This window comes from Gymnoscopelus braueri (assembly GCF_963280865.1).
Source record: "Gymnoscopelus braueri genome assembly, chromosome: 4".
In the NCBI taxonomy this organism is placed as follows: domain Eukaryota; kingdom Metazoa; phylum Chordata; class Actinopteri; order Myctophiformes; family Myctophidae; genus Gymnoscopelus; species Gymnoscopelus braueri.
Window position 1 is genome coordinate 52059034 of NC_137605.1, and position 25198 is coordinate 52084231.

The following is a 25198-nucleotide window of genomic DNA, read 5'->3' on the forward strand; positions in this document are numbered from 1 at the left end:
ATCAACATAGAATACCTGTTCACCTTAATGGAAACCAAGTATGACCCCATGTTTGGGTTCATTTGAATCTACTTTGACAACCAAAACAAATTTATCCGGAAAACCTGATCTCCTCCTGTGCTCATGTAACACTGTCCTCACACTGCCACGTGTTGTGAGCTTGTAGCTACTTTTGGTGCATGACAAATTGTATTATACTTGTAGGGACAATTGGCCCTCATAAGTAAAGTCTCTCTCACACACACACACACACACACACACACACACACACACACACACACACACACACACACACACACACACACACACACACACACACACACACACACACACACACACACACCTCTACAAGCTACAACTCTTCATTCACAGCACAGATTTCTGTGCGTGACAACGGCATGCCATTAAGTAGGTTTGAGTCGCTCCCACACTCAGAAAATTCTTGCTTCTAGTTGCTGACTGACATGACACTGGGGGCTGGCCCTCAGGGCCGGAGTGGGGCTCCAAATCCGACTGGGAGATACACGCCCACCCAGGCCACCCCGTGCCCGCGCGCGACGCGCTGAACATTTTTTGGGGGGCCCCCCATTTTGGGGGGGGGGGGGCCTTACATTTTTGGGGGGCCTTTACAGTTAAGTTACAACAATTTCACATGAGAAATGTATCATCTGATGTTATTGTTATTAGCCTTTGGGGGGCCTTTACAGTTAAAGGGATATTTTTTGGAAAATGAAAAAAATAAAATACAATAAAAAAATCCTTAAAGTAATACTAGGTAACGTTTTCAACAAAACTAAAGTTAAATTGTATATCTTTTGCGAGTGGCAAAAGTTTCACAACACCCACTCCGTGAATTTCACCCCCGGAAGCCTTTTATTTATATATTTTCTATTGAACGTGTACGGGGGGGACTTTCCCGGGAAAATGACGTTCCTGGCCAACTTCATGACGTCGTGGCCGACGTCCTCAGGAACTACCGCAACGGTTTCCTGTTTGGCCAGGAACTACCGCGCTATTAACAAAAAGGAACCTCACGCTGATTTTAAGATAATGTAGGATTGGAAGATCGAAAAAGAACAGAAAAAGAAAGCACAGCTCATGGTAACTAATGCTCCACTGGCTAAGAGAAACGATCCGTAGATAGTATAAAACAATTAAAAGATCGCTTTTTGAAACGCTTCCGGCTTCCGGTGAAAACGAATGGAATTCTGGGTAATCGAGGACTAGGGAAATTGTATGCAGTGACGGTAGTGACCAGCAGAGGTTGCTAAAAATCGTTATTTGTGATTCTGCATTGTACAACTTTAAATAAAATAAATGAAAAAAGTAATCGGAAAAACACGGCCCCCTCACGCATTAGGAGGGCAGGGTGAGTCACCAGAACCAAGGACAGGTGTTTTTGATGAATCTAACATGGTTAAAATAGAGTTTGAAGTTACAATGGGTTTGCATAGGAAGGGGGCGTGTCTGATAAAATGAATATCAAATATCTAAATAATTAATCAAGTTTTTTTTAAAGTGAAATATCCCTTTAAGTTACAACAATTTCACATGAGAAATGTATCATCTGATGTTATTGTTATTAGCCTTTGGGGGGCCTTTACAGTAGTTAAGTTACAACAATTTCACATGAGAAATGTATCATCTGATGTTATTGTTATTATGAACGTCTTCCCTCCATTAACATAAGACACACAATGTACTACAAAAGAAAACAGTCAGACAATCTACAGCACTGCAGCAGACAGCAAAATAAATCTACAATGGATAAAGCTTTTTTGACAACTAATACCAAGGTTGTTATTGTTGCAGCTATAAGAAAAGCCATGTCAACTGGTGTTCATGTTATTAAAAGGGTCTAAGTCTGATGGTACAAAATGGAACAAAGTGTTCAATTTTGTATCAATAATATCAATAATATCAATAATTTATCTGGCCTCCTCAAGCTCCCCTGGGATGTCCCTGATGACTACCCCAATCCACACGTATGTTGAGAAGAATCAGTGGTGTACAGTAACTAAGTACAGTACTTGTACTCAAGTACTGTACTTAAGTAATTTTTTTAGGTATTTTTTACTTTACTGGAGTATTTACAATTTTCAGTACTTTTACTTCTACTCCACTACATCTCAGAGACAAATATTGTACTTTTACTCAACCACAAGTATTAGAAAACTTTAGTTACTAGTTACTTTGTATATTTTGATTATTATTACAAAACCACTTCAGCCCTGGCCCCTATATACATTTCGGCCATTTGAAAATAGCAGATCTGCAAGCTCACATTGTGAGCTTGTAGATCTGCTATTTTCAAAAGATGTTCATACATTGTGAAAATGGGACATTCTGCAAAATTAGTACTTTCTACTTTTGGTTGGTAGTACTTTAAGTACATTTTGATACCAATACGTTTGTATTTTTACTCAAGTACATTTTGAATTCTGGACTTTTATTTGTGGAGTAGCCTACTTTTTTGCACCACTGAGAAGAACCAGTGTTTATAAACTTACTTGTTGTTGCTGGAGCAATGACTGCACGCTGGGGGCTCTGAACATTTCAGTCAGTTTGTAACATTTAGCTCCTTCCTTGGCTCTTTTTGTCTTGTCCCTTTCCCTTTCAGCTCCACCTGCCCTCTTTTTCTCTGACTTTGAGGGAATGGGGTTGGGGTTGGGATCCATAATATAACGTAACATTACACTAGTTTATTTATTTATTTTGTTGAATAAATCCCTCCAGCTGTTTTTTCTTTCTCTGACTTCTCCATTCTCTCCTCTCTTCCTTAGCTCCGCCCCTCTACTCTCACAGACCATGCTGGCTTGCTGTGTGTGTTAGCGCAGGGGTGTAGGGGCGGGCCAAAAAGCCAAACAAACCAATCACGTATTGATTCTTAAAAAAAAAACGTTCAGTGCCGTCATTTTGACCAATCCCTACCCCTCTGGTCACAGAGCAGTGTGAGAGCAGGGGGGGGGGGGTCAGGCCAGCAAGCAGGCCCGCAGCTGCACTGAGCTGCAATCAACACTGACTGAATTGAATTGAAATTGACTGTGGTTGGCCTGGCCTGAGCTTAGGAGAGATTTTTTTTGGGGAGCCAGGCAGGCCACTAAGGAGGCAGGCCACCGGGAATAGTCCCGGTCCTCCCGACGGCCAATCCGGGCCTGGGCCCTCCGCCCTAGTGTCCTCCATAGGCAGTCTCACTGAGCCCCTATCTCAATATGTTGATAATATTTTGACAAAATATGTGAAAAATGTACCGTCCTATCTTGATGAGACCACTGATGTTCTGAATGCAAACCCTGAAATGTGAACATGCTGACGTTATCTTAGCTTCACTTGATGTACACCTCATTGACAACATCTCAGTTGCCCAATACGTACGCCTCAGATGCAACTGTAGGTCTACCATAGATTTTAAATCAAAAGCTACAGATCTCACAAACCGATTCGTAGAAGTGATCCCAAACTTGCAAGAATCAGTACTGATCCTCTCTTCTCTTTCAGGCGCTTCAGAAGCCTCAGAGACCGTCTAGTCCACTCAGACATGAATGCACCCTCTCCCCCCACTTGGCTCCCTAATCCCCCAGGGTTTTCTATGAATGTGGCAACTGTGCCAGTGGCGTAACGCAGAATCGCGGGGCCTCCCCGCGGGAGTTTCGCGTACATACACGCGCGCTGTGCGTGAACAAAAAAAAATTCTGGTCTAATCCGGGTCTAATTCGGGTCTAATTCGGTTCTATTTGACCAATATAAATCAACTTTTTTCTTTTTTTTGGCTGTAAAAATATTTGTATCAGCGCAGGCGGGGCCCCCCCTGCTGGTGGCCCCCCCACACTGCATCACTTGCTACCCCTCCGTTACGCCACTGAACTGTGCCCATTGGTAAAAATCACTAAATTTCTTCATTCATCGTCTGTGCAACTCATGTGGTCTACATGCTAAAATCCCCCTGCGGTTTGGCCTACATTGGCCAATACCTTGGGAATACCTTGAGTATTCCAGTTTTGTTTATCCTTGACCTTCATTAATATTCAGTTTGTTTACAATTGATAATTATTATTTTGGTTTTTTATTCTGAACCTGAGTTGTTCATTTACATAATAAAAGTTGTACATTCATCCATTCATTGTTTCCACTTAAATATTCACCATGTAGGGGTGTTCGGTACCTTTTTGTTTGGTTTATCCAATTCTTTGTTTATTCCTGTGTTTTATTAGTTTAGGTAAGTAAGGTTAGTAAATAGTATTTTTGTTTCTTTCTTTTGGTTAGGGGTATTCTTTAGTCGTAGCAATTTTTGGCAACAACCTGAAGCTCACTATCACATGAAAAAAAAGAGAAAAAGAGATTTCCATGTAGTCTCTGCTAAAAAATGAATAAAATAAATTCATTTTTGAAAAGCTGTGGTCCTCCTTAATATGTTGCACTCACTACCCGAGACAGGGGTCGTAACACCTGCCATTTATGACTGGCAATGAAACGTCAGTCAATATTTTAAGAGGCTTCAATTGTCCGAGCTGCTCTAGTGTTTTAAGTGTGCAGCCTACGGGCACTGAACTGCAACATAAAAATGGACACCCACCTTCCCAGTCCCCAAACAGCCTGTAACACATGTAAAATCCAAAAAGTAGTTTTTCTACTTCAAATGGCGGAAAAGTTTCGTAATTTTTTACAGCAAAAAAAATCATAAAATTGCAATATTCATTGGCTCATGGAGGCTTTATTTTTTCACGTACAAACTTCTCTCCAAGAGGGATTTTAGTTATTCATCAAAAGTCTGTGTGTAAAACGTTTCATGCAGATTACTCAGAAATCCCAAAAGAATATCACATTTTACAGTTTTTCATATAATTCAAAATGGCAATTACAACTGCAATATTCATTGGCTCGTGGAGGCTTAATTTTTTCACGTAGGCTACAAACGTATCTCAATGAGGGATATTAGATATTTGGCAAAAGTGTGTGTGAAAACCGTTTAATGCAGTTTGCTCATAAATCCCAAGAGAAGATCAAATTGAACAGTTTTTCATATAATAAAAAATGGCGGAAGATCTAAAGTTCAGAGGTCAAAAGTGAAAGTGGCTCATAAGGAGACACATATGTGTAATGAAGTTTCATGGCTGTAGGTCAAACGGTTCTTGAGCTATGCCTGTCCAAATTTGCATTTTTTTCATTGAGTGCTATAGCGCCACCCGTTGGTCAATGGTTGTGAGCATAGCCCTCTACCATATTGCCAAGTTAAGTAAAAAAATAAAAAAGGAGACTTCACGCTTAAGCCAGAACTGAAAAAAAACAACAAAGCAGACGAAGAAGAACAAAACTATTAATACAAAAGGGTGCCTAGGTACTGACGTGCTTGGCTCCCTAATAAAAAACAACAAATGCAAAAGGGTGACTTTGCACTGACGTGCTTGGCCCCATAATAATAAACTTTATATAGCACTTTTCAAAAAGTTTGCAGACATAGAAGCAAGTTAAGAGATCATACAGCGATAAGGAGCAAATCAAGGGAGTTATGCTGCATTCACACCGGCGGGAAGCTGAACAATGAATTCGCTTTTATTTTCAATGTTATCTCTATGCAAATGATGAGTAGCCTGACACTCAGCCTGACATTTCATTTCGTTTCACTCCATTATTCAGTCTGAAAGCCCTCTCAATGCAGCCGATTTCTGAGATGGGGGCGTGGCCAACGTTTTTTTTTCAAAGACTCTTTGGCGATTGGTTCATACTGGATTATCCCGATCCCGATTCGTCATACAGATTTTCAACCGAGAAACACCCGCCTTCGACAGCGTCACCAGACCCTGAATGCGAGGCAAACGATTCAGGGGTGGAGCCAGGCTAAATGATGAGCTTTTAAAAGCGTAAATAGAAAAGCATGCTTTTTTTCTCCCCAGACCCCTGCTTTGAAGCTTCTTTTTTTTGCCTTTTGAGCCGTAAGCGTTTTAAAGCTCAATTCTAGCCAATCAGAGCACAGCATGATCTGAGTAGGCGGGGACTAGCTCATTCAGATTTTTTTTTGCATCTGTTCAAACAGTCCGTATTGTGTCGGCTGAAACAAGCACACTAGCGGAGACTTGAGTGACAGGTACTTGGACACGCCCAGTTTGATCAAAAAACGCTAATCCAAATGGATTTCTGCTTTATTTTCACAAAAGCTTCCTTTGGTGTGAACACAGCATTAGGCTCCCTTCAGTTGAACAGAGCAACACAGACCATTGGTGCTACCAGGAACAAGAGGTTAACAACATTGCTAGTAGCCATGCTGCTTCTTGGGGTTCTTGTAGAACAAAAACCAGTGCCTGTGGCATTGTTGCAGAAGTCCCCTTGACAGCACGTTGCACTAGTGACTTGCCCAACTCCGGGTAATATGCCGGGCAAGGTAATACACACTTTCTTTGAGACACAGCCCTTCACCATTGAGAACTTTTCGCTTCCCAATATCCCTGTGAACACAAAACAAGAAAGAAATGACAAGTCATATTCTACCAGGGGCTGTGTGTGTGTGTGTGTGTGTGTGTGTGTGTGTGTGTGTGTGTGTGTGTGTGTGTGTGTGTGTGTGTGTGTGTGTGTGTGTGTGTGTGTGTGTGTGTGTGTGTGTGTGTGTGTGAGTGCGTGCGCGCGCGCGTGCGTGCGTGCGTGCGTGTGTGTGTGAGATTGTTTTCATAGACCTGATTGCTTGTTTTTTGGATTGCTTGTTTTTCTCGACAAACCTGGCAACATTGAATATGCGACACTAAATAATGTTTTTTATATAAGTGGTGGCAACATTTTTAGACACCACACGGGTCTTCCCAACAATAGCGAAGATTAAAGTCAGGGTGAACATGGCCAAATAATAACTTAATAGCCAAACTAGGTCTAATGAAGCACGCTAGCATTTAGGCTAACTCTGTTGCCTGAGGCCAGCACTGTCTGCAACTGTTGCGGTGTTGAAGGAGAGGAGCGGAGGGCGGTTACTGCGAAGGACGGGCCGTCTCCCCATTGGCTTAAAGGACAGGCAAAACGGGGAAGTGTCCCCATTGGCTTTAAAGGAGTGAAGGACAGCCAGGATAGCCAATGTCAATGATTGAAAACATGTCGAACTTGATGCAAATTTCTAGGATGACGATTTTTAGGATGACGATTAGGTCTGACTGTTTATAGACTCAGGCGCTCTTCGAGCACCTGGTAAGAAACATATTACTGTAAAGCCTGCTCCACTAATTATTTATTTTCAGATTATCTAAGTACTAATTTCGTTTTTTTCTTTGGTTTTTCCCATTGATGCAGGATCACCACCAATACTTTTAACTATTACTTTGTTCTCCGTGGAACTCCAGAATCATTGGAAACTGACAGACAATCTGTGAATATTCTTCGGAGCTGAAGAATGTGAAATAGTTGGGTAAATAGGAGCAGCATTGATATAAATTCATAAGCTTATTACCTGATGCTGTGATGCAGGTATCCTCATCCCCATGACATTCCATCTCGTTGCAGCAGTCATCGTCTTTGCAAGTGTAGCACTTGTTACCATTGGGAGTAGGGTCGTCTGTAAGATTTAAATTTGAAAATGTCATACTGAGGAAGTCTTCAACCAGATGTAACATGGACATGTGGGAACAGTTAGTTCATGCCACAAGTTTATTGTAGTTTATTGACTTCTGGCACAGCTGAAAGTTATGCAACTCATCTAAGAACACCTGGAGGATACAGTATATTAGAGGGCTGACCCAAATAGTTAGAAAATTCGAAGCTTCGTTCGATGGCACGGGATTCGAACATGAAAAAATAAGTCGACTATTCTGAAGTGTTTTTGTGTTTTTATATATATACATTTATTGATTTTTTAAATTATTTTGAGCGCCAGATTTCGGCCCGCGTGCCTTACCTTGCGCGGAGCGGGATATTTTTACCGTAGCGGGGAGCGGGTTTATAAAAAGGTACGGGCGGAACTCGGAGCGAGGACTGCCTACCGCTCCAAGCCGCTCCGGTCAGGGCCGCGCACCACATGTTTGAGCATGCCGGCCGGTCGCACGGACACAAAGAAATCCTCAACACTGGGGTTGAGGATTCATTGGTTCAGTCTGCTTGCTCGGGGGATAAATTTAATCTTGACCATCAGGTAAAAATCTGTGCCAGATAGAAACACGTATACCTGAACGGTGGTTATTGTGTTTAGCAAACATAGATTAGAAGACACAAGATGGCATACGTAGATACTTACATGTGGGATAATGCTTCTTATTGCAGAGGTCAGTGAAGCAGCAATGAATTGCAATTTGAAGGAATCCAATGTTCACTGAGCTATTCAGACACAAAGGATCTGCCCCACAAGTCTTGAAAGGAATATCAACTGGAATAGCCCCTGAAATCGAACAAGATATTAGTTTATTCCAAATATGTCTTGATCGTACCAAAGTGACCTATCATTATCTATGACAGAGTTATCACAAAAATAAAATACAGAGGTTATACCTCTATCACATACCTGTAACTACACTGTATTTTGATGATACACATTTCATGGATTCTTGACAGACTTTCGGTGCTTCATCACAGGTTCCCGTAGGTCCCGGGAAGCATTGAAAACATGTCAATCCATGGCCTAAGACAACAGGTAGAAGACAGACAGGTTCAGGGGTCATCACCATGCCAGCTTGTGATGGACATTTTCATAGATATTTTATTTTTGCCACAGACATACTAAATAAGTGATCAATATGATTTTTTTTTTACCAGAAATACATTATGAACTCCTAATGTGCCATATTGTCTATGCCAATGTGCTACACATTTTACAATGATCTATGATGAATGAATATCTGCATTAACCACTGAGCCACAAAGAAATATAAGCCATTGTTTTAAAAGCCAATCTACAAGCTCACAACACATTACATCATGACATGACATGTTGACATGTTCAGAGATTGTTGATCTGGTATTTTCGAAACATTTCAGAAATGCTCAAATTCATTTAATTTTTTTTGGATTGGTATGGTAGCTTCGATAGTTATAGTTTCTTTCCATTACGGTGATATCTTGATGAGAAATCTTCTATCATGATGAGACAGTCTTAGACCTTGCACAGTTGTGATGTAAGATATGTAGAACAATGGAAAAAGAAAGGTCAGAGTCAAAAACATCATGCACCTGTATGTACATGACGAGTGATTAGATATAATAAGGGCATGACAGGATTTAAAGGAATGCAGTGAAACTACTTTGATTCAAGGGCTCCTAACTTTAATCAGAGGTGAGCAAATTTATAAGCTGGAGGTATGATGGTGATTGTGAACCCCAGGCTGTGGATCAAGGGTTTCCACTGATTATGATTGTGGAGTGTTATTATAGTTATATATTGTTATTTTTGGACACTTTGAAACACTTTCCCTCAACAGTGAAAATATTTTTCAACAAGCATTACTTGTCCAGTTCTGCCCTCCTTTACTTTTGCAGCAAATGAACAGATCTGTTTTTTTCCCCCTACAGTTTAATTGTCTGACCACACCACATATGAATAGGTTTCTCCAACAAAAGATTAAACACACATTTTGCTATTTTCAGGGAATTAAGGTAGCTATTATCAAACATTACTTCTAACTGTCTTGTCCTCACCTGATGCAATAATGTACAGTACCATGTACAATACCACAAATCTCCTGCAACATATTAATGAGCATGTCATCTTTCTCACTTTATGAGTCACCAAAATTATTCAAACCAATTTGAATTCAAAGATTAGATTGTGAGTATTTAGTACAGTATGTTTTTACATTCATCATGAAAAAAATATATAGTCTATATTTGTATTTTTTTCAACATAAATAAAATAAAATAAAATGGGCCACGGACATAGACAAGTCTTGCCACAGACACGCTTGTCCGTGTACGGACATGTTGATGAGCCCTGGACAGGTTGCAGTTACTGATTTGTCAAACTAAACAACTCGTAGCATCAACCAGCCTCACTGTGGCTCATGTTGGCAGTAGAAGAGTTCAAGTGGAAATGGAAGTGAAATAATACTGATCTGAGGAATGTGAAATATAACATAACCTAATACAAAAACTGCTATAGCTTTGCTCTTTAAGCTTGGAGGTGGATGTGAGCTGGACTGGTCCCGGCCGATATCAAAATTGTGCTGTCTAGCCAAGATCCTTGAATCCCTAGTCAGTTCCCAGATACGTTTATTCCTGAACACAACAGACACAACATACTTCAACCCCAACAGTCCGGTTTCAGACCAGGTCATAGCACTGTAACAGCTACAACGCTTGTCACAAACAATATACTAAAAGGTCTAGATAATCACCAATTATTTGACAGGGAGAACACAAGCTGTTGTTGCTGATGGTTTTAGATCCAGGTCTCTTTTAATTGGTAAAGGTGTTCCACAGCGTTCAATTTTGGGCCCTCTTTTACTCTTTATGTTAATGATATTGCACTCCCACCCCTGCAGGCCTGCACTATGCTGTCCATTATTATGCGGACGACACAATCTTACACAGTATTGGCTCAACTCTTGAGATAGCCGCTGCAAATTTGAAGACTGCCTTTGATAGGTTTCAATTGGCTCTAATTAAAAATAAGCTTGTCTTGAACTCCGACAAAAGAAAATGCATGATATTTGCTATAGGTCTCCAAACACCACGGTATTCATACTCTAAATTAAAGCTGAACAAATTGAGCTGGTCTTATAAATATCTGGTCATTTGGCTAGATGCCAAGCTCTCATTTACGGTCCGTGTGGAGCACCTAGGGTGACCAGATGTCCCCCTTTGCGTGGGACAGTCCCACATTTCCATGACTTTTCAGGCGTCCCACAAATTGAGACACTGTCCCACATTGTGACTGGCAGGCTCTAGTGTACAGTTATAAATCAATGTGCAGGTGTTGAGAGGTGCGCTGATTGTTGCTGAAGCTCTTAACATGAGCACAGAGCAAACTAGACTGGACCACACTGGACACAGCACTGCTCAAGCAGCACATGAATACATTATAGGGTAGGCTATGCTTTTTTTAACAATGCGGTCACGGACACATTTATTTTGTTGAGAGACAATGTTCAAAGGAACCGCTGCAGCATCGTTGATAACAAAAGCAAAATAGGAGTAGTCTACTACCAGGGGTCATCACCATGCCAGCTTGTGATGGACATTTTCATCAATATTTTATTTTTGTCATGGACATACAAAATAAATGGTCAATAATTTTACCAGAGACCCAAATGACTAGCCCTAAATGTAATATGCCATAGTGTCTATGCCAGTGTGCTACACATTTTAAAACTATAGAACTCTCTTTAAACACTAGTGCCACAAACACTGAGCCAGAACAGAGGGGCCCCCTCTGGGACCCAACAGACTCATTGTGGGCATGAGATCTATTTAGCCACAGTCCAGAGGGAAGCACGCACATCTCAACAAAAACCTTTCAGGTGCTGAACAATACGTACATTGGAGGAAAGGAAGGGGAAGTTTGCACACTGTAGCTCCCAGTAGAAAATGTATTGAGTTTTAAACAACGTTTCGACCACTGTGGGTCTTCATCAGGTCTAATACATTACATGAAGAGGGCGTGTTAAATACACGACAAGAGAGGAACGTCACAATCAGAGGCAGCTGTAGTAGTGATTAACCACCGTCACACCCACCAGACCTACAGGCTCAGGCTGAGGATAGTGCCATGCTGAGAACTTGTAGATCTGGGAAAGAAAGGAAGCGGGGCAGTAAAGCCGACTGTCAATGAAATTCAGAGGTGGACAAAGTACTCAACCCCAGTACTTGAGTAAGAGTACAGATACTCCTGGTCAAATTCACTCCACTACAAGTAAATGTAGCTCAGTCAAAATGTTACTCAAGTAAGAGTAAAAAAGTAATTGCTTTTAAATATACTTAAGTATTCAAAATTACATGCTGTTAAAAATACTTAAAGTACAAGTAAAAGTAAAAGTCCTTTGAAGTCCTCCACTACCTCGAGCACTGTCCCGTCCACAGTGGCAATTATGTCCTCTGTGTTAAATACAGATACTTATGTTTTTTTGGCATAGAGCTTGAGGCAGATCCTCCTGCACTCCATTTCTACTGCCAGTCCGAGACTCGGGCAATGTCATCTGCATAGTCGATGTCAGTAATCATGATGGGAGTTACTAGCTAATCAATCAATCAATCAATCAATCAATCAATCAATCAATCAATCAATCAATCAATCAATCAATCAAACTGTATTTATAGAGCACATTTTCACACAACCTTAGTTGACCGAAGTGCTGCACAGGTAAAAGCAAAGCATCAAATCAAAGAACAAAAACACACAACATGTATAAAACACAAAACATGTAAGCATATAGGAGACACAGAGCGAGATTGTTCATTTACACCTACAGTATGTTCACAGAAGGTAGGAAACGTTAGACAGGAGTTAAAATAGGAATCTTTAGGAGTGGATGTTGTTAAAAGCCAGAGAGAAACGTTTTTTGTAAGGACTTAAACATCTCGATGGACTTAGCAGATCTGATGTGGGGGGAGATTGTTCCACATGCAGCTCTGGGGCCGTCACCACAAAAGCGCGGTCAGCTTAGTCTTCCTTGGGACCAGCGTGAACCCCAGTGCCTCAAAAGATTATTATTTTCTCATGAGGAAATAACAGGAGTCACATGAGTGACACATCGCTGACAAAGCTGCACTCAGATCACATTAATTATTTTCCAGTTCTTAATGTACTTTGGTGGTAAAGAAAATCTATTTAGTACAAATTCTCAGATCCAGGACCATCACTGTGACCTTTTTGTCAAGATACAATAATATTCAGCTTCAAAGATTAGGACATGGAGCTAACTTTAAACTGAGGCCATCTGTTCTAAAAAAAAAAGAAATATTAAAAAAGAATGCATAGAGTAACTGTCATGAAGGGCATTTTGATTACCGTGATTACACATATTTTTTCATCAGATTATAAGTAACATCTGATGATATGACACAATACCTTGCATGCTCATGCTGCATACCGTTGACATAGAAAACAGAACATTCTCTCTGTTCAGTGTATGTTTGTGCAGAGACCTGCAGACATTGGCGCCAATCCTGTGGGTGCCGGGGAGCCCGAGCACCCAAGGAGAAAGCCGAGCATCCACAGGGAATGTGTCGGTCGGATGACTATTGTGTGATGCTTTGTAACGTGCACAGGATGCATGATGTACCCGCTCTGATACCATGTGTTATTGTGAACACATGGTCATTCAAACTCTCTCCCTGAAATCTGCAAAGTCCTTATGCCAGTTATGGTTTCATCATCAGCCAATAATCAAATTGTATGACTTGAAATGTAGTTAAAAAAAAGGTCCTTTTGCACACCTACTGGGACAGGTGCGTAGGAGCAGGCAGCCAGTGCATGACACAGAAAAGAATGATGATCGCGCACACTGTCTTCACTTACAGCAAAAAAGTATTTTATTGCGAGTACAATGTTTCCAACTGACATTCATCAGGTATTTCTGATTAAGGGGTTAAAACTTGGTTGATGTGTGTGTGACTTGTTGTTGAGTACCCTACCCACCCAACATAAATTGGCATCCATGCCTGCAGAGATGGCGGTTGCAGAGAGGCATGCCAGGTGTTGTTTGCAAAGCATATTGTTCTTTGTGACCACATCCTCTGCTCTCATGAGAGCAGAGGATGTTTCATATCTACCCACATGCACAACCATTAACTTCACTTCAGTGCCTCTTTAAGTAGATCTCATGTCATTATTTTTTACAGTACATGCTTTTAAAAATACTTAAAGTACAAATAAAATTAATGCTGTAATGTACGAATTTATAGGATCTTAGGGGGGGGGGGCTGTCTACCTTTTCTATCCCAATAACCAAATGAAGTGATGCTGTGTCCACATTTTTTTAAATGTGCTGCAACAGGGTTGCGCTCATCACCACATCTGATATTACTCCTGTGTTCACTGATTCGAGGGCTCTACTAGTCTTACCTATGTAAGCTAGTGCACACAGGCATCTATTTAGCCACTGCCTTTTCATATTTTTATGGACTGCGGGGTGGCCATAGCTGAGTGGTTAGTGAGCCCGCCTGGGGAGCCAGAGACCCTGGGTGTCCCAGGTACGATTCCAGGCCAGGCCAGCAATGCGTCGATGTGTGTCCCTGAGCAAGACTCTTAACCCCTAATTGCTCCCAAGCGCCACATATGGCTGCTCACTGCTCCTATAGTTGTTATAGGATGGGTAAAATGCAGAGGACAAATTTCACGTATGTTCAAACATACTGAGACAAATAAATCCCCAAGGCGTGGGGCAAATGAACAGTTTGGATCTGGTAACCCTAGGAGCATCTAACCAAAAAACTAAGAGGATAGATTGATGAATATCGACCTGAAACCAACTTCACCACTGTTCCCTACACACCGGATCGCTGCTATGTGCGGCGGGCGGATGTTGGGTAAACTAGGCAGTACAGTGTGTGGGTGACTGGGTAATATGTTCCGTTTATAGTATTTGTAATTTTAAAAAGAAAACTGTACAGGGGTGACTATAGTTGAAATTAGCTTGCTACCTTGTAGGACTGCATAAACATGTAATAAAAAAAATAAAAGTAAAAGTAATAATAATAATAATAATAATAATAATAATAATAATAATAATAATAATAATAATAATAAAAACATCAACTAGTTGACTAGTACCAACGAGGTCGACCAGTGGTTATACTAGTCGACTAATTATAAAGTCGACTAGTTGGTGAAAGCCCTAATCCGTAATATTGTCTGTTTTTGATTATGGTGATGTGCTGTACATGTATGCTTCACTCTCCACACTGAAGCCTCTTGAAGCAGTCTATCACAGTGCTTTACTGTTTTTTTCCTTACTGGCGATGGTGTTCACACCCGTCATTGTATTTTATATGAAAAAGTGGGTTGGCCATCTCGCAGTTCGTAGAGAGCAACCACTTTTGTGGTAAGCTTCCTTTGTATCTATCCTCGCTTTTAGAACCAAAGTTTGTAACCCTGTATTTATCTGTTTTAATGTGGTTCAAATGTAAGTTATTGTTTTCATTATGTATCGTATTTTATAACAGTACTTGTTTTCATGCTGTGATTAGGGTGTCCTTGAAAAAGAAAGCTTGCTCTCAATGGGCTTCCCTGAATAAATAAAGGAAAAAGAAAGAAAGAAGACCAGGGTGTTACTTCTCTGAGAAGTTTAATAAAAACGCTATGGATTTGCACCCTCAGACCTACCAATGGAGCTGGCGCTGTCCCTAAACGTTATTCTGCACCTGCTACTGTATACCCGTTCTCCATTATGCCGACCCCGTTATTTGCGGGTGGAGGCGTGCCCGTGGGTGTGTTGTTGCTATATCCCCAAAATTGCTATTCTGCCCATACACCTTTGGGAAAGCGCACAGCGGATTCTAAAACCACCCGCAAGAGCGCACAGACTACAATGGATTCGTGGAGACGGCCAGGGCACACAGCGGCCACCTCTCTCTATTAGGCTATTATTGTCAACAAATCTCTGTGATTCTTATTTTACTATAATCAGCATAAGGGAGGGTGTCAATTCTTTGTGTCAATTGTGTTTATATAAGATGATAGTCTATTTAAAGAAGACAATTTGTGCATCGCGCAATACAATGCTCCAATTTACACACGTCAGTTTTATTCATCGATTACGCAGGAAATACTGAATTGATTACAAAATATAAAATTCTCTCTAATCAGTAACATGTAGGTGATACTATATCAAATGTGATTTTATTGAAAGGCAATCAAAGTCCAGAGCTTAGAAGCCAAACATTGGGTGTGTGTGCTCCATGTAAAATCTCCACAGTACGGCTGCTGCCAGAATTTGCGAGAAATAAGCAACCAGGTCTATGAAAACAAGCCCAAAAGAAGCGACTATAATAGCCCACATGAGCACTTCAAACCTATATATGTCGTCCATTAAACAATGTGCATATTTATATATGTTGGCTATTTGAAAATAGACGATCTAAAAGCTCACAACCATTCTACCATTATTTACAAGCAACTTCAGAAAAACAAGACCAATGTGGCTTATAATAATCAGACCAGGCAACGCTGCAGACAGGGAGATAGGAGAGCGTATATTGGATTGGGGATAATGGCTAGCGCAGTCTTCTCTTAAAGGTAATGGCATCTGGCACGTGATTGGTTTTATCATTGTAACGCCTCACCTATGCATAATGTAACGGCTAGCGCTGCGCAGGTGTTTAGCGGGTAAGGGAGGTGTCCCAGAATAGCAACTTTTGCAGGGGAAGTCAACTTGACTAGTCATAAATCCGATATTAGTGGCTTTAGCAACTTCAACCTGGAATAGGGCCCTAGACTCCACGGTGGTGGATAGGTACTTTACCCCTTTGCCACTTGAGCACCTCATAAACCTAAGATTTTTACTGTAGGAAACAATGAGGTGAGGTGCGAGGTCTTCAAAGGTGCGAGTGTGAGAAAAAGAAAAGAAAATGTTTGGGCATTTTGTGTGCAAGAAAAAGAAAATGTTTGGGGTATTTCCAGACTCATTTCCAGACTCACCCTCTGATGGGAGTAATGTGACTGTCAGCATGGCAACCAAAAGAATCTGAAACACAAAGCACACAATGAGAGGGGAAGAAGCCTCGAGGAAGTAATGAACAAACCCTCATATTTCAGCCTCCATGTTTCAGTTGCATGATTTAAGCTGACCTCTAGGCTACTATTTCAACCAATATTTTGTAAAGTAAGTCACAGGTGACTTTGTAATGAATACAGATAACATGAATACAGCCATGCACCACAAAGCTTCTGCAACGAATTAGAGCAATGTGGACCGGTTTTTATGGGTCAAAAAAAAAGTCACAACTTTTCATCAATTAAAAACGATTCCAAATGTAGTCAATAAAGTATTTAATAAAAAATCAAGTAATAACTAGAAGAAGTGCTCCTCGGAGCACAGGTCTCCGCCAGGTCAGGTAGGTTATTGTGGGCCAGCAATGTTCGAAATTCGCCAATCAGGATGGAATATGACAAATTGGACGAAACCATCTTGATCACTTGACTATAGAGATAATGTGTATCGATTTGCATGATGTTTGGAATACATTTGTAGGAGTAGGCCTAATATAAAAAAGAAAAGGTTGCAAAAATCAGCCTCCAGGTGGCACTATAATAGGGCAATGTTAAAAGGGTGGCATTTGTACCTGTGAATGTGTGTGCAAAGTTTCACCGCATTTGGACGCTGCGTTCATGATTTGCGGCATTTTGTTCAAAAGGGCCACTCCTGCAATTTTAGCCAATCAGGATGGAATATGAAAAATCAAACAGATCCGTCTTGATCACATGACTATAGAGATAATGTGTACCGATTTGCGTGAAATTTGGATACAATCTGAAGGCTTGATATCAAAAAATTTGTTTTACATAAGTCGGCCTCCTGGTGGCGCTATAATAGGCAGATGTGAAAAATGCAGGGCAAAGGTTTTTCCTTGGCCTCTAGAGTGTGCATACAAAGTTTTACACAGATTGGGGCGCCAGTGGCTCAGGGGTAGAGTGGCCGGGTAGAGTGAACTGTAAACCACAAGGTTCCCATTTCGATCCCGGGTTGGGGGGCTCCCCCAGAGTTAGTGTTGAAGTGTCCTTGTGCAAGACGCTGAACTCCTAATTGCTCCTGATGAGCAGGTTGGTGCCTTGCATAGTTTCCTCCGCCATCGGTGTATGAATGTGTGTGTGAATGTAATGCACAATCTATGTAAAGCGCTTTGGATAAAAGCGCTATATAAATGCACCATTTACCATTTATAGGTAAAAACACGAATCGGCCTGTTATAGCGCCACCATGGGGCTGATTTGAAAAATGTCAAGTGGCATTTCTTCCTCGGCCTAGTGGGAATGTGCGTGCAAAATTCATGATGCTGTGTTCATGATTTGAGGCATTTTGTTCAAAACGGAGCACTCCTGCAAACTTTTAGCCAATCAGGATGGAATATGAAAAGTCTGAAAGAGAAGTTTTGTTTAATGACCATAGAGATACCGTGTATCGATTTGTGGGATTTCTGGACAAAATCTGTAGGAGTAATGTCACAAAATGTGTTTTGCACAAATCGGCCCCCTGGTGGCGCTATAAAAGGCCCATGTGAAAAGGTTCTGTTGTGGCATCCAGGGGAGTGTGTGTGCACAGTTTTGCTGCGATCGTGCCAGCGGTGCCGGAGATTTGCTGTACACAGACACACACGCACACGCACACACGCACACGCACACACACACACACACACACACACACACACACACACACACACACACACACACACCCCTATGGGATCATCCGAGAACAGATATATGTCCTGGGGACACATCGGATGATCCTGGCAGAAAATGTGGCTATGCTGTGATGTCACGTTGTCACCCGACCCGACCCATAGAGAGAGAGAGTTATGACACACTTTGATCTCGCCGCAAAGCGGGCCTCTATATGGGCTATATAGGGTAGCCCATATAGTCAAGGGTTGACTCTGGCTGCTGGCAGAGCCTGCAATGCTGTGCAGCAAGCACCATAGTATAATATAGCCTGCTACCACTGAAACTGGTTCTTAATTACACATTAGCAAAGAGGGAGTTTTGCTTAGTATATATATATATATATATATATATATATATATATATACGTAGAAAATCAGAACTGTAAAATGTGTTTAGTTTGTCTCAATTGTTTTGCAAAAATAGCCGATTTACAAGCTCATAACGTGCCAGTGTATGAGCACCTCTAAAAAGGGACTGAAATACCACAACACCCTTCCATTTATTTTGTCATCATCCTTATCGTCATCATCAACTTGTCTCACCTTGGTATACATTGTGCGTCGTCTTCTTCTGGTGTAGAGATGATCTGCAGACTTCTTCTGTCACCAGTAAAAGCTGATGGAACATGGAACAACCAATATGATTCCACATCCAAAACTCATTGCATGAAGAAAGTCAATTATGGTATAGCAGTATATCCTGCAAACCTACAGGATTTTTTGTGTCATCTGCTACTGGTCAGTGTTGTGCAAGTTACATAAGCTATATTACACGAGTGGGTGTTCTTCACCATTATTGACACAATGTGATGATATGGTCAGCAGGGCTGCCAACTTTTTGGAAAACCTTGGAGTGAGATTTGGTGCATTAAGTGCATGTACTCAAGTACTGTACTTATGTCAATTTTGAGGTATTTTTACTTTACTGGAGTATTCTTTTGTGTCTCCTACCGGAACCGCTGCCGGTCATCAAATTAATGGCTTAGGATGGCCAAAAAAAATTTAAAAAAAATCCATTAATTCAAGTCTCCATGGTGTGACTAATCAATAGAAAAAAAGTCATTTTGGGGGTGAACTATCCCTTTAAAGTTAGACCGTAGCACATCTCACACACATAAAAGAAAGCAAAAGAGAAGGAAAAAAAGATTACACCACACTCATTTAAGTTTAAGAGAGTAGAATTATGATTTGCCAACGTTATATGGTTTATTGTCAAAGTAGCTATAGTCCCCAAGAAGAGCAGTTTCTTTCCCATTCTAAGAACGTCTTTGTACTTACTGTGTTCTGTTGCTGCGTAACAAGAGGAGAGATGAGGAGTCAGCCTGTTCTCTGCAACCTATTTTTAAATTATGGTAATAATTTCTCATAATGCACTTTACCTGCGCCCTCTGGTTTCTGTTGGAGAGGATCCAAACAGCCTGACTAAAGTCAACAACAACTATAAAAGTGTCGGGTTGCCTAAATAGGGCTAATGGGAGTGTGCGTGCAAAGATTCATGGCAAGTCTCTTTAACAAGTAGTAGCACTGGCCAAGATGCAGGAGCACACATTCCATGCTATAGACATAACAATATACAAGACAGAAAGACACAGCCACGCACAGGCGCACGCAAACGAGCACCTTTATAGTAGTCTACGACGCGCATGGTCCGCGGGCACCCGCATCAGAGCATAGAGGCAGTGTGGCAGACTTTCCATGGCCGGGATAAATAGTTGTTTATCCTTTTCCCTGTTATTGTGTGAGTGAGTGGCTCAGGTGAGTACCTGTTCATGTTCATGAAGATGTGGGTTAAGTTTATTCTTTATACCAATATATAGGCTACATAAGTTTGTGTATTTTCCGATTTTCATTTGCCATTTGATATTAGGCTGCTTCTGCGTCATGATCAGTGGGCAAGTTTCATTCAAAATGAAATGTATTTATATTTACTTGTTACCTTAATTTTAAGTAGGTTAATATATACGTTACAATATGGTCTTGTCTGTAAGGATTAAGATATTACTTTAATAGGCTAGTTATACATTTACCAAAATGCCCAAATTGAACAATTAAATAGATTTTTTTAATTGAATGGCTTTGGACAACTTTCTTTTTCTTTTTCCTCTACATCACAGAAGTACATGCTAAGTGGTAATCTGATGAGCTGCATTTCTCCTCACTGGACTTTCAATCAGTCAATCAGTCATTTATTCTGCTAGAAAACACAGTTAAGGTAAGAACAACAACACTAATGCCAGTTTGTTTTGCTAATCCTTACAGAGTCTACACAAGATAATTCTACACTAAAAACATGGTCAGAGTTTAAAACAGGGCTGTGTCTGTTAGCCCTGAAACATGACTGTCATAATCATGACAATCATGGATGCGTGCACATCAACTTCAACCAGCGTTTTCAATGGATGGAATGGTTAGAGGGCTCGAGGCTTGGCTACGAAAAACGTCTGTAGGTCCCACTACGTATAACACGGTAGAACACTCCTGCTTACCATGGCCACGGATGTTACAATTTTGCAGCACTCACAGAAGTACCCTATCCAGTGGTGGAAAAAGTACTCAAATGTTTTACTTAAGTAAAAGTATCAATAGTACTCTGTTACAAGTAAAAGTCCGGAATTAAAAATGTACTTGAGTAAAAGTACAAAAGTATTGGTATCAAAATGTAGGCTACTTAAAGTAGCCTACCAAAAGTAAAAGTACTAAAATGTTTGAAAATAGCAGATCTACAAGCTCACAACACGTCGCAATGCGACGCGTTGTGATCTTGTAGATCGGCTATTTTCAAATAGCCTATGTATTAAATAGAGCTGAAGTGGCTAATATTATAATGTAATAATTTATGTCTGCAAAGTAACTAGTAACTAAAGTTTTCAAATAAATGTAGTGGAGTAAAAGTACAATATTGGATCAGAGATGTAGTGGAGTAGAAGTAAAAGTACTGGAAATTGGATATACTCCAGTAAAGTAAAAGTACCTCAAAAGTGTACTTAAGTACAGTACTTGAGTAAATGTACTTAGTTACTTTACACCACTGCCCGTATCTTCCGTATTGTTCAATTAAAAAGCTTTTTATTGAACAATACGGAAGATACGGGTACTTCTGCTGGCGCGTGAAAAATTTTAACATCCGTGGCCATGGGGTGGTGTGTTCTACCATGTTACGCACTTCATATTTGAAATCTGAACGTTTTTGATTTGCGTGATGTTTGGACACAATCTATAGGAGTAATATCAAAACATTTGTTTTGCAAAAATCCACCTCCTGGTGGCGCTATAACAAGCCCATCTGAAGGATTCAGGTCAGAGGTTCTGCTCTGGCATCCAGGGAGTGTGCGTGCACAGTTTCGCTGCGAGCGTCCCAGCGGTGCCGGAGATTAGCTGATCACAGATAGACATACACACACAGACAGACGGACAGACAGACAGACGGACGGACGGATGGACAGGGTGCAAAACATAGTAGGCTATCTATCTGCCATTCCTTCAGCCTGGTGGAGACAATTACAGACCTACAATCTCACAACATGTGACATGTGACATGTTGTGAGATTGTAAATTTGCTATTTTCACTATTATCGTTGACACAGTTGTGTGATAATGTATACTAAAAGGTCTCCGCCAGGTCAGGTAGGTTATTGTTTGATTGATTGATTGAATATTTTATTAGGCAAAAATGTAAACAGCACAATTACATTTATAATACTTTGTAAAAAAAAAAGTCCTTGCTGTCTTGTTTCCATTGAGGTCCTTGGTAATCAATTCATAGACATATATAGTAGCAACCACACAGTTCAAATATCAACACAAAAATGCAGAAAAGTGTACAAAATGTACCCAAAAAATGGGGGCGGGGAGGGTCGTCTGACTAACGGGATAATGGTACTACCTCCTCTTTTGGCCTCCAGATAGGTGAGTTTTTGAGGCTGTTTTAAATGAGCCCAGCAAACTGCATTTTTTAGGGGTTAGACTATTCCAAACCTGGGTGGCAGTGCTGTAGAAGGAGAATTTGCCCATGTTTGTTTTATGGGTGGGTGGTACCAGATCGTTGTTTACGCTCCCTCTAGTTTTGTGACTGTGGGGGTCACTAACTTTTTGGAGGTATTTTAGTCAGATTTGCGGGTATAGGGGGCATTTCGGGCAAATGTGCATTTATAATTTTGAAGACCAAACCCATTTTTAGTTGTTTAACCCTGTCTTCTACCCTGAGCCAGCCTAGGCTGGCAAAATGAGTGGGAGAAAGGTGGGTCATGGGTCCCAGTCCGAGAAGTAGTCGAATCAGTTTGTTTTGGGAGGTTTGAAGCTTAGTCTTCAGTGACACTGAGGTTTTGGAGTACCAAGAGGTGCAAGCATAGTCAAAAAGGGGCTGAATCAGGGCCCCTGAGAGGGGCCTGAGGGCCTGGGGGTTGACAAAAGAGGAAACTCTGCCCATAAATCTGGTTCTCTGGTTTATTCTTTTGATCACCTTTGTTGCCATGCTTTCACCTGTCAGGTATTTGTCAAGAATACAGCCCAAATAAGTAATCTCTTCTTTGCTAGAGATGATTGTGTCATCGACTTTGACCTCGAAATTGTGGGCCAGCAATGTTTGGAATTCGCCAATCAGGATGGAATATAAAAAATAGGATGGAACCGTCTTGATCACTTGACTATAGAGATAATATGTACCGATTTGCATGATGTTTGGAAAAAGATTGTAATAGTAATATAAAAAAAAAAACGCAAAAATCGGCCTCATGGTGGCGTTATGATAGGCCAATGTTAAAAGGGTGGGATCTGTTCCTCAACGTAGTGCGAATATGCGTGCAAAGTTTCACCGCAAAAATGTGTTTTGCAAAAATCTGCCTCCTGGTGGCGCTATAACAGGCAAAAAAAGACAGTTTCGCTGCGATGGGGCCTACGGTGCCGGCGATTAGCTGTTCACAGACGGAAGAACGGACAGGGTGCAAAGCAAAGTCTCGGCCATGCCTTTCGGCCTGGCGGAGATAAAAATAGGGCCTAAGTACAGTTAATCTTTGTTGATAAATAAATACAATTTAATTATTCAAAAAATGCACTTCTTGATCATTCGATTAGACAGAATAATCGCAAATAAAATAATTGATAATTGCTGCCCTTGTCCATACATTCTACCACCAATGCACTGATTATGTTCTTAATTTTTCAAGGTCATGAATAACACGATGGACCCCTACCCTACTCCAGATCCAGATGATGACAATAGCTCTCTCAATCCGGGCAATGGCATCCATCAATATGTGGAGATAATGTACATGATTAACGTCCTATATATACCAGTTGTCTCTGTTGCTCTACTCCTCGGGCTGCTGCTCAACCTGGCTGTGATCGGGATCATTTGCAAAAACAGAAATCAACAGCATCAATGGAAAGATTGGACACAGATCCGTGGCTTGGCAATCACTCATCTCATCTGCTGCCTCTTCATTCCTCTTTATCTGGTCAGCGCTGTCAAAAGCTTTCACGCTCCATCCAGCGAATATCAAACCCACACGTGTAAGCTGGGATCGTACGCCATGTTTGTGAACATGTTCTCAACCACGCTCATAATTACATCTTGGAATCTGTGCTGGTGTGTCCCCGAGGACGAGGTTCTGTGTTCAAGAGTGAATTTTCTACGTTCAGTTCCTTCCCTGTTCTTTCCCAGTCGAGAGTCTAGCCGAGTGTTCCTTTTGAGTTTGTTCCTGGGAGCCTGTTTAGCTCTCCCTTCCTATCTGTTGGCACAGATTGGAGCCACTTGTAATGAACGTTATTGGTATATTGATATTGATATGTTATTCTTTCCAGATTGGAACGACCGAAAACCACTGGTATGGAAGGGAATGGTAGTATTTTACCGCTTGCTTTTTGGACAGCTGATCCCCATATGCGTTATTGGAAAAAGCTGCTGGAATCGCAGGAGAAGAAATGTTGAGCCAGGGAATCTAGAGTCGCGAGTTTTATTGCCTGTGACCATTAGCCATTTCATTTGCTGGTTTCCTTTACTGTGGCTCCCAGTTCTTCAACTCATGAATATGAATATACAACTGAGAGTGATTACATTTGGTTCAATATTCTGCACAGTTTTGCCTGCGTTCAATAGCTGCATCTGCCCAGTCATCTGTCTCTGTCGGAGAAAGAAGGAAGGTGACATAATGACTCTTGCAGGGGCCAGTTTTGAATTGCTGTCACCTGAAGGTACTCCTTTAGGGTAGTTTTGAAGGAGAGTAGTAGTGATGCGCGGGTCCCGATTACTACGCAATTATCGCGGGGCGGGCGTAGCGGGTCAACCCACGGAAGAAAAAAACCCCACCAGAACACACCACCTCTCTCTCTTGTGCGTGCTCTCTCTCTCCCTAACTCTGTCCCCCCCCCTCTCTCTCTATCTGGAAAGCAATTTTATGGACTTGCTTGTGTGTTTTTATTGTTTTTGGCGGGTTGCGGGACAGGCTGGGTTGTTGATTTATATTAAGTTTTGCAGGACAGGTTGGGGCGGGTTGGGCTCCCGTGCGGGGCAGGCGGGACGGGTTATGAAAAAACCTGACCCGCGCATCACTAGGGTTTTACATTCTTTCAGTACTTTTGGTAGGGCATTCCACATTTTTGTTGCATAGCAGGAGAACAAATTCAACCCCTTTTTTGCACCAAATCTGGGTTCGACGTGAGCTACCTCTGGTGTTGTGATTGTGGACTGCATTTACGTTTTTGAAGTACTTTGACAGGTACAAGGATCTGACATAAGTTTTTACCTGATGGTTAAGATTCAAATTATCCCCTGAGCAAGCAGGCAGGCTCTATTAGCTCAATGGTAAAGTGTCAGCACTTGCACAGGAAACCGGGTTCAAATCCAGGGTAGAAGGAAAGTTACATAGTGCAGCTTTAATGCATGGACTAAATCTAAATATCTGGCTTTAAAGGAGAATTCCGGACTACC

General features: G+C 41.2%; 1 protein-coding gene and 1 long non-coding RNA gene across 2 annotated transcripts; one reads left to right on the top strand and one right to left on the bottom strand.

The window, feature by feature from the left end:
- Positions 1-4691: 4691 nt before the first annotated feature.
- Positions 4692-19801, bottom strand: LOC308084763 (ly6/PLAUR domain-containing protein 5-like). The gene is made up of 7 exons (XM_080427621.1): positions 19552-19801; positions 18817-18889; positions 16535-16580; positions 8468-8584; positions 8204-8344; positions 7424-7528; positions 4692-6440 (listed from the first exon to the last, which is right to left on the bottom strand). Exons 2-7 carry the CDS (start codon positions 18826-18828, stop codon positions 6187-6189), a joined length of 675 nt encoding a protein of 224 aa, XP_080283747.1. The 5' UTR covers positions 18829-18889; positions 19552-19801; the 3' UTR covers positions 4692-6186.
- A 129-nt stretch (positions 19802-19930) lies between these two features.
- LOC308084764 lies at positions 19931-23570 on the top strand. Its single transcript, XR_013933114.1, has 3 exons — positions 19931-20028; positions 20388-20485; positions 23436-23570. It is a non-coding gene; the product is annotated as an uncharacterized lncRNA (long non-coding RNA).
- Positions 23571-25198: the final 1628 nt, after the last annotated feature.

Coding starts and splice junctions, on each gene's coding strand:
- LOC308084763 (XM_080427621.1), bottom strand. Junction 7,529..8,203: donor TAAGAAGCATTATCCCACAT/GTAAGTATCTAC, acceptor TAAATCTTACAG/ACGACCCTACTCCCAATGGT. Junction 6,441..7,423: donor TACCTGCATCACAGCATCAG/GTAATAAGCTTA, acceptor TTGTGTTCACAG/GGATATTGGGAAGCGAAAAG.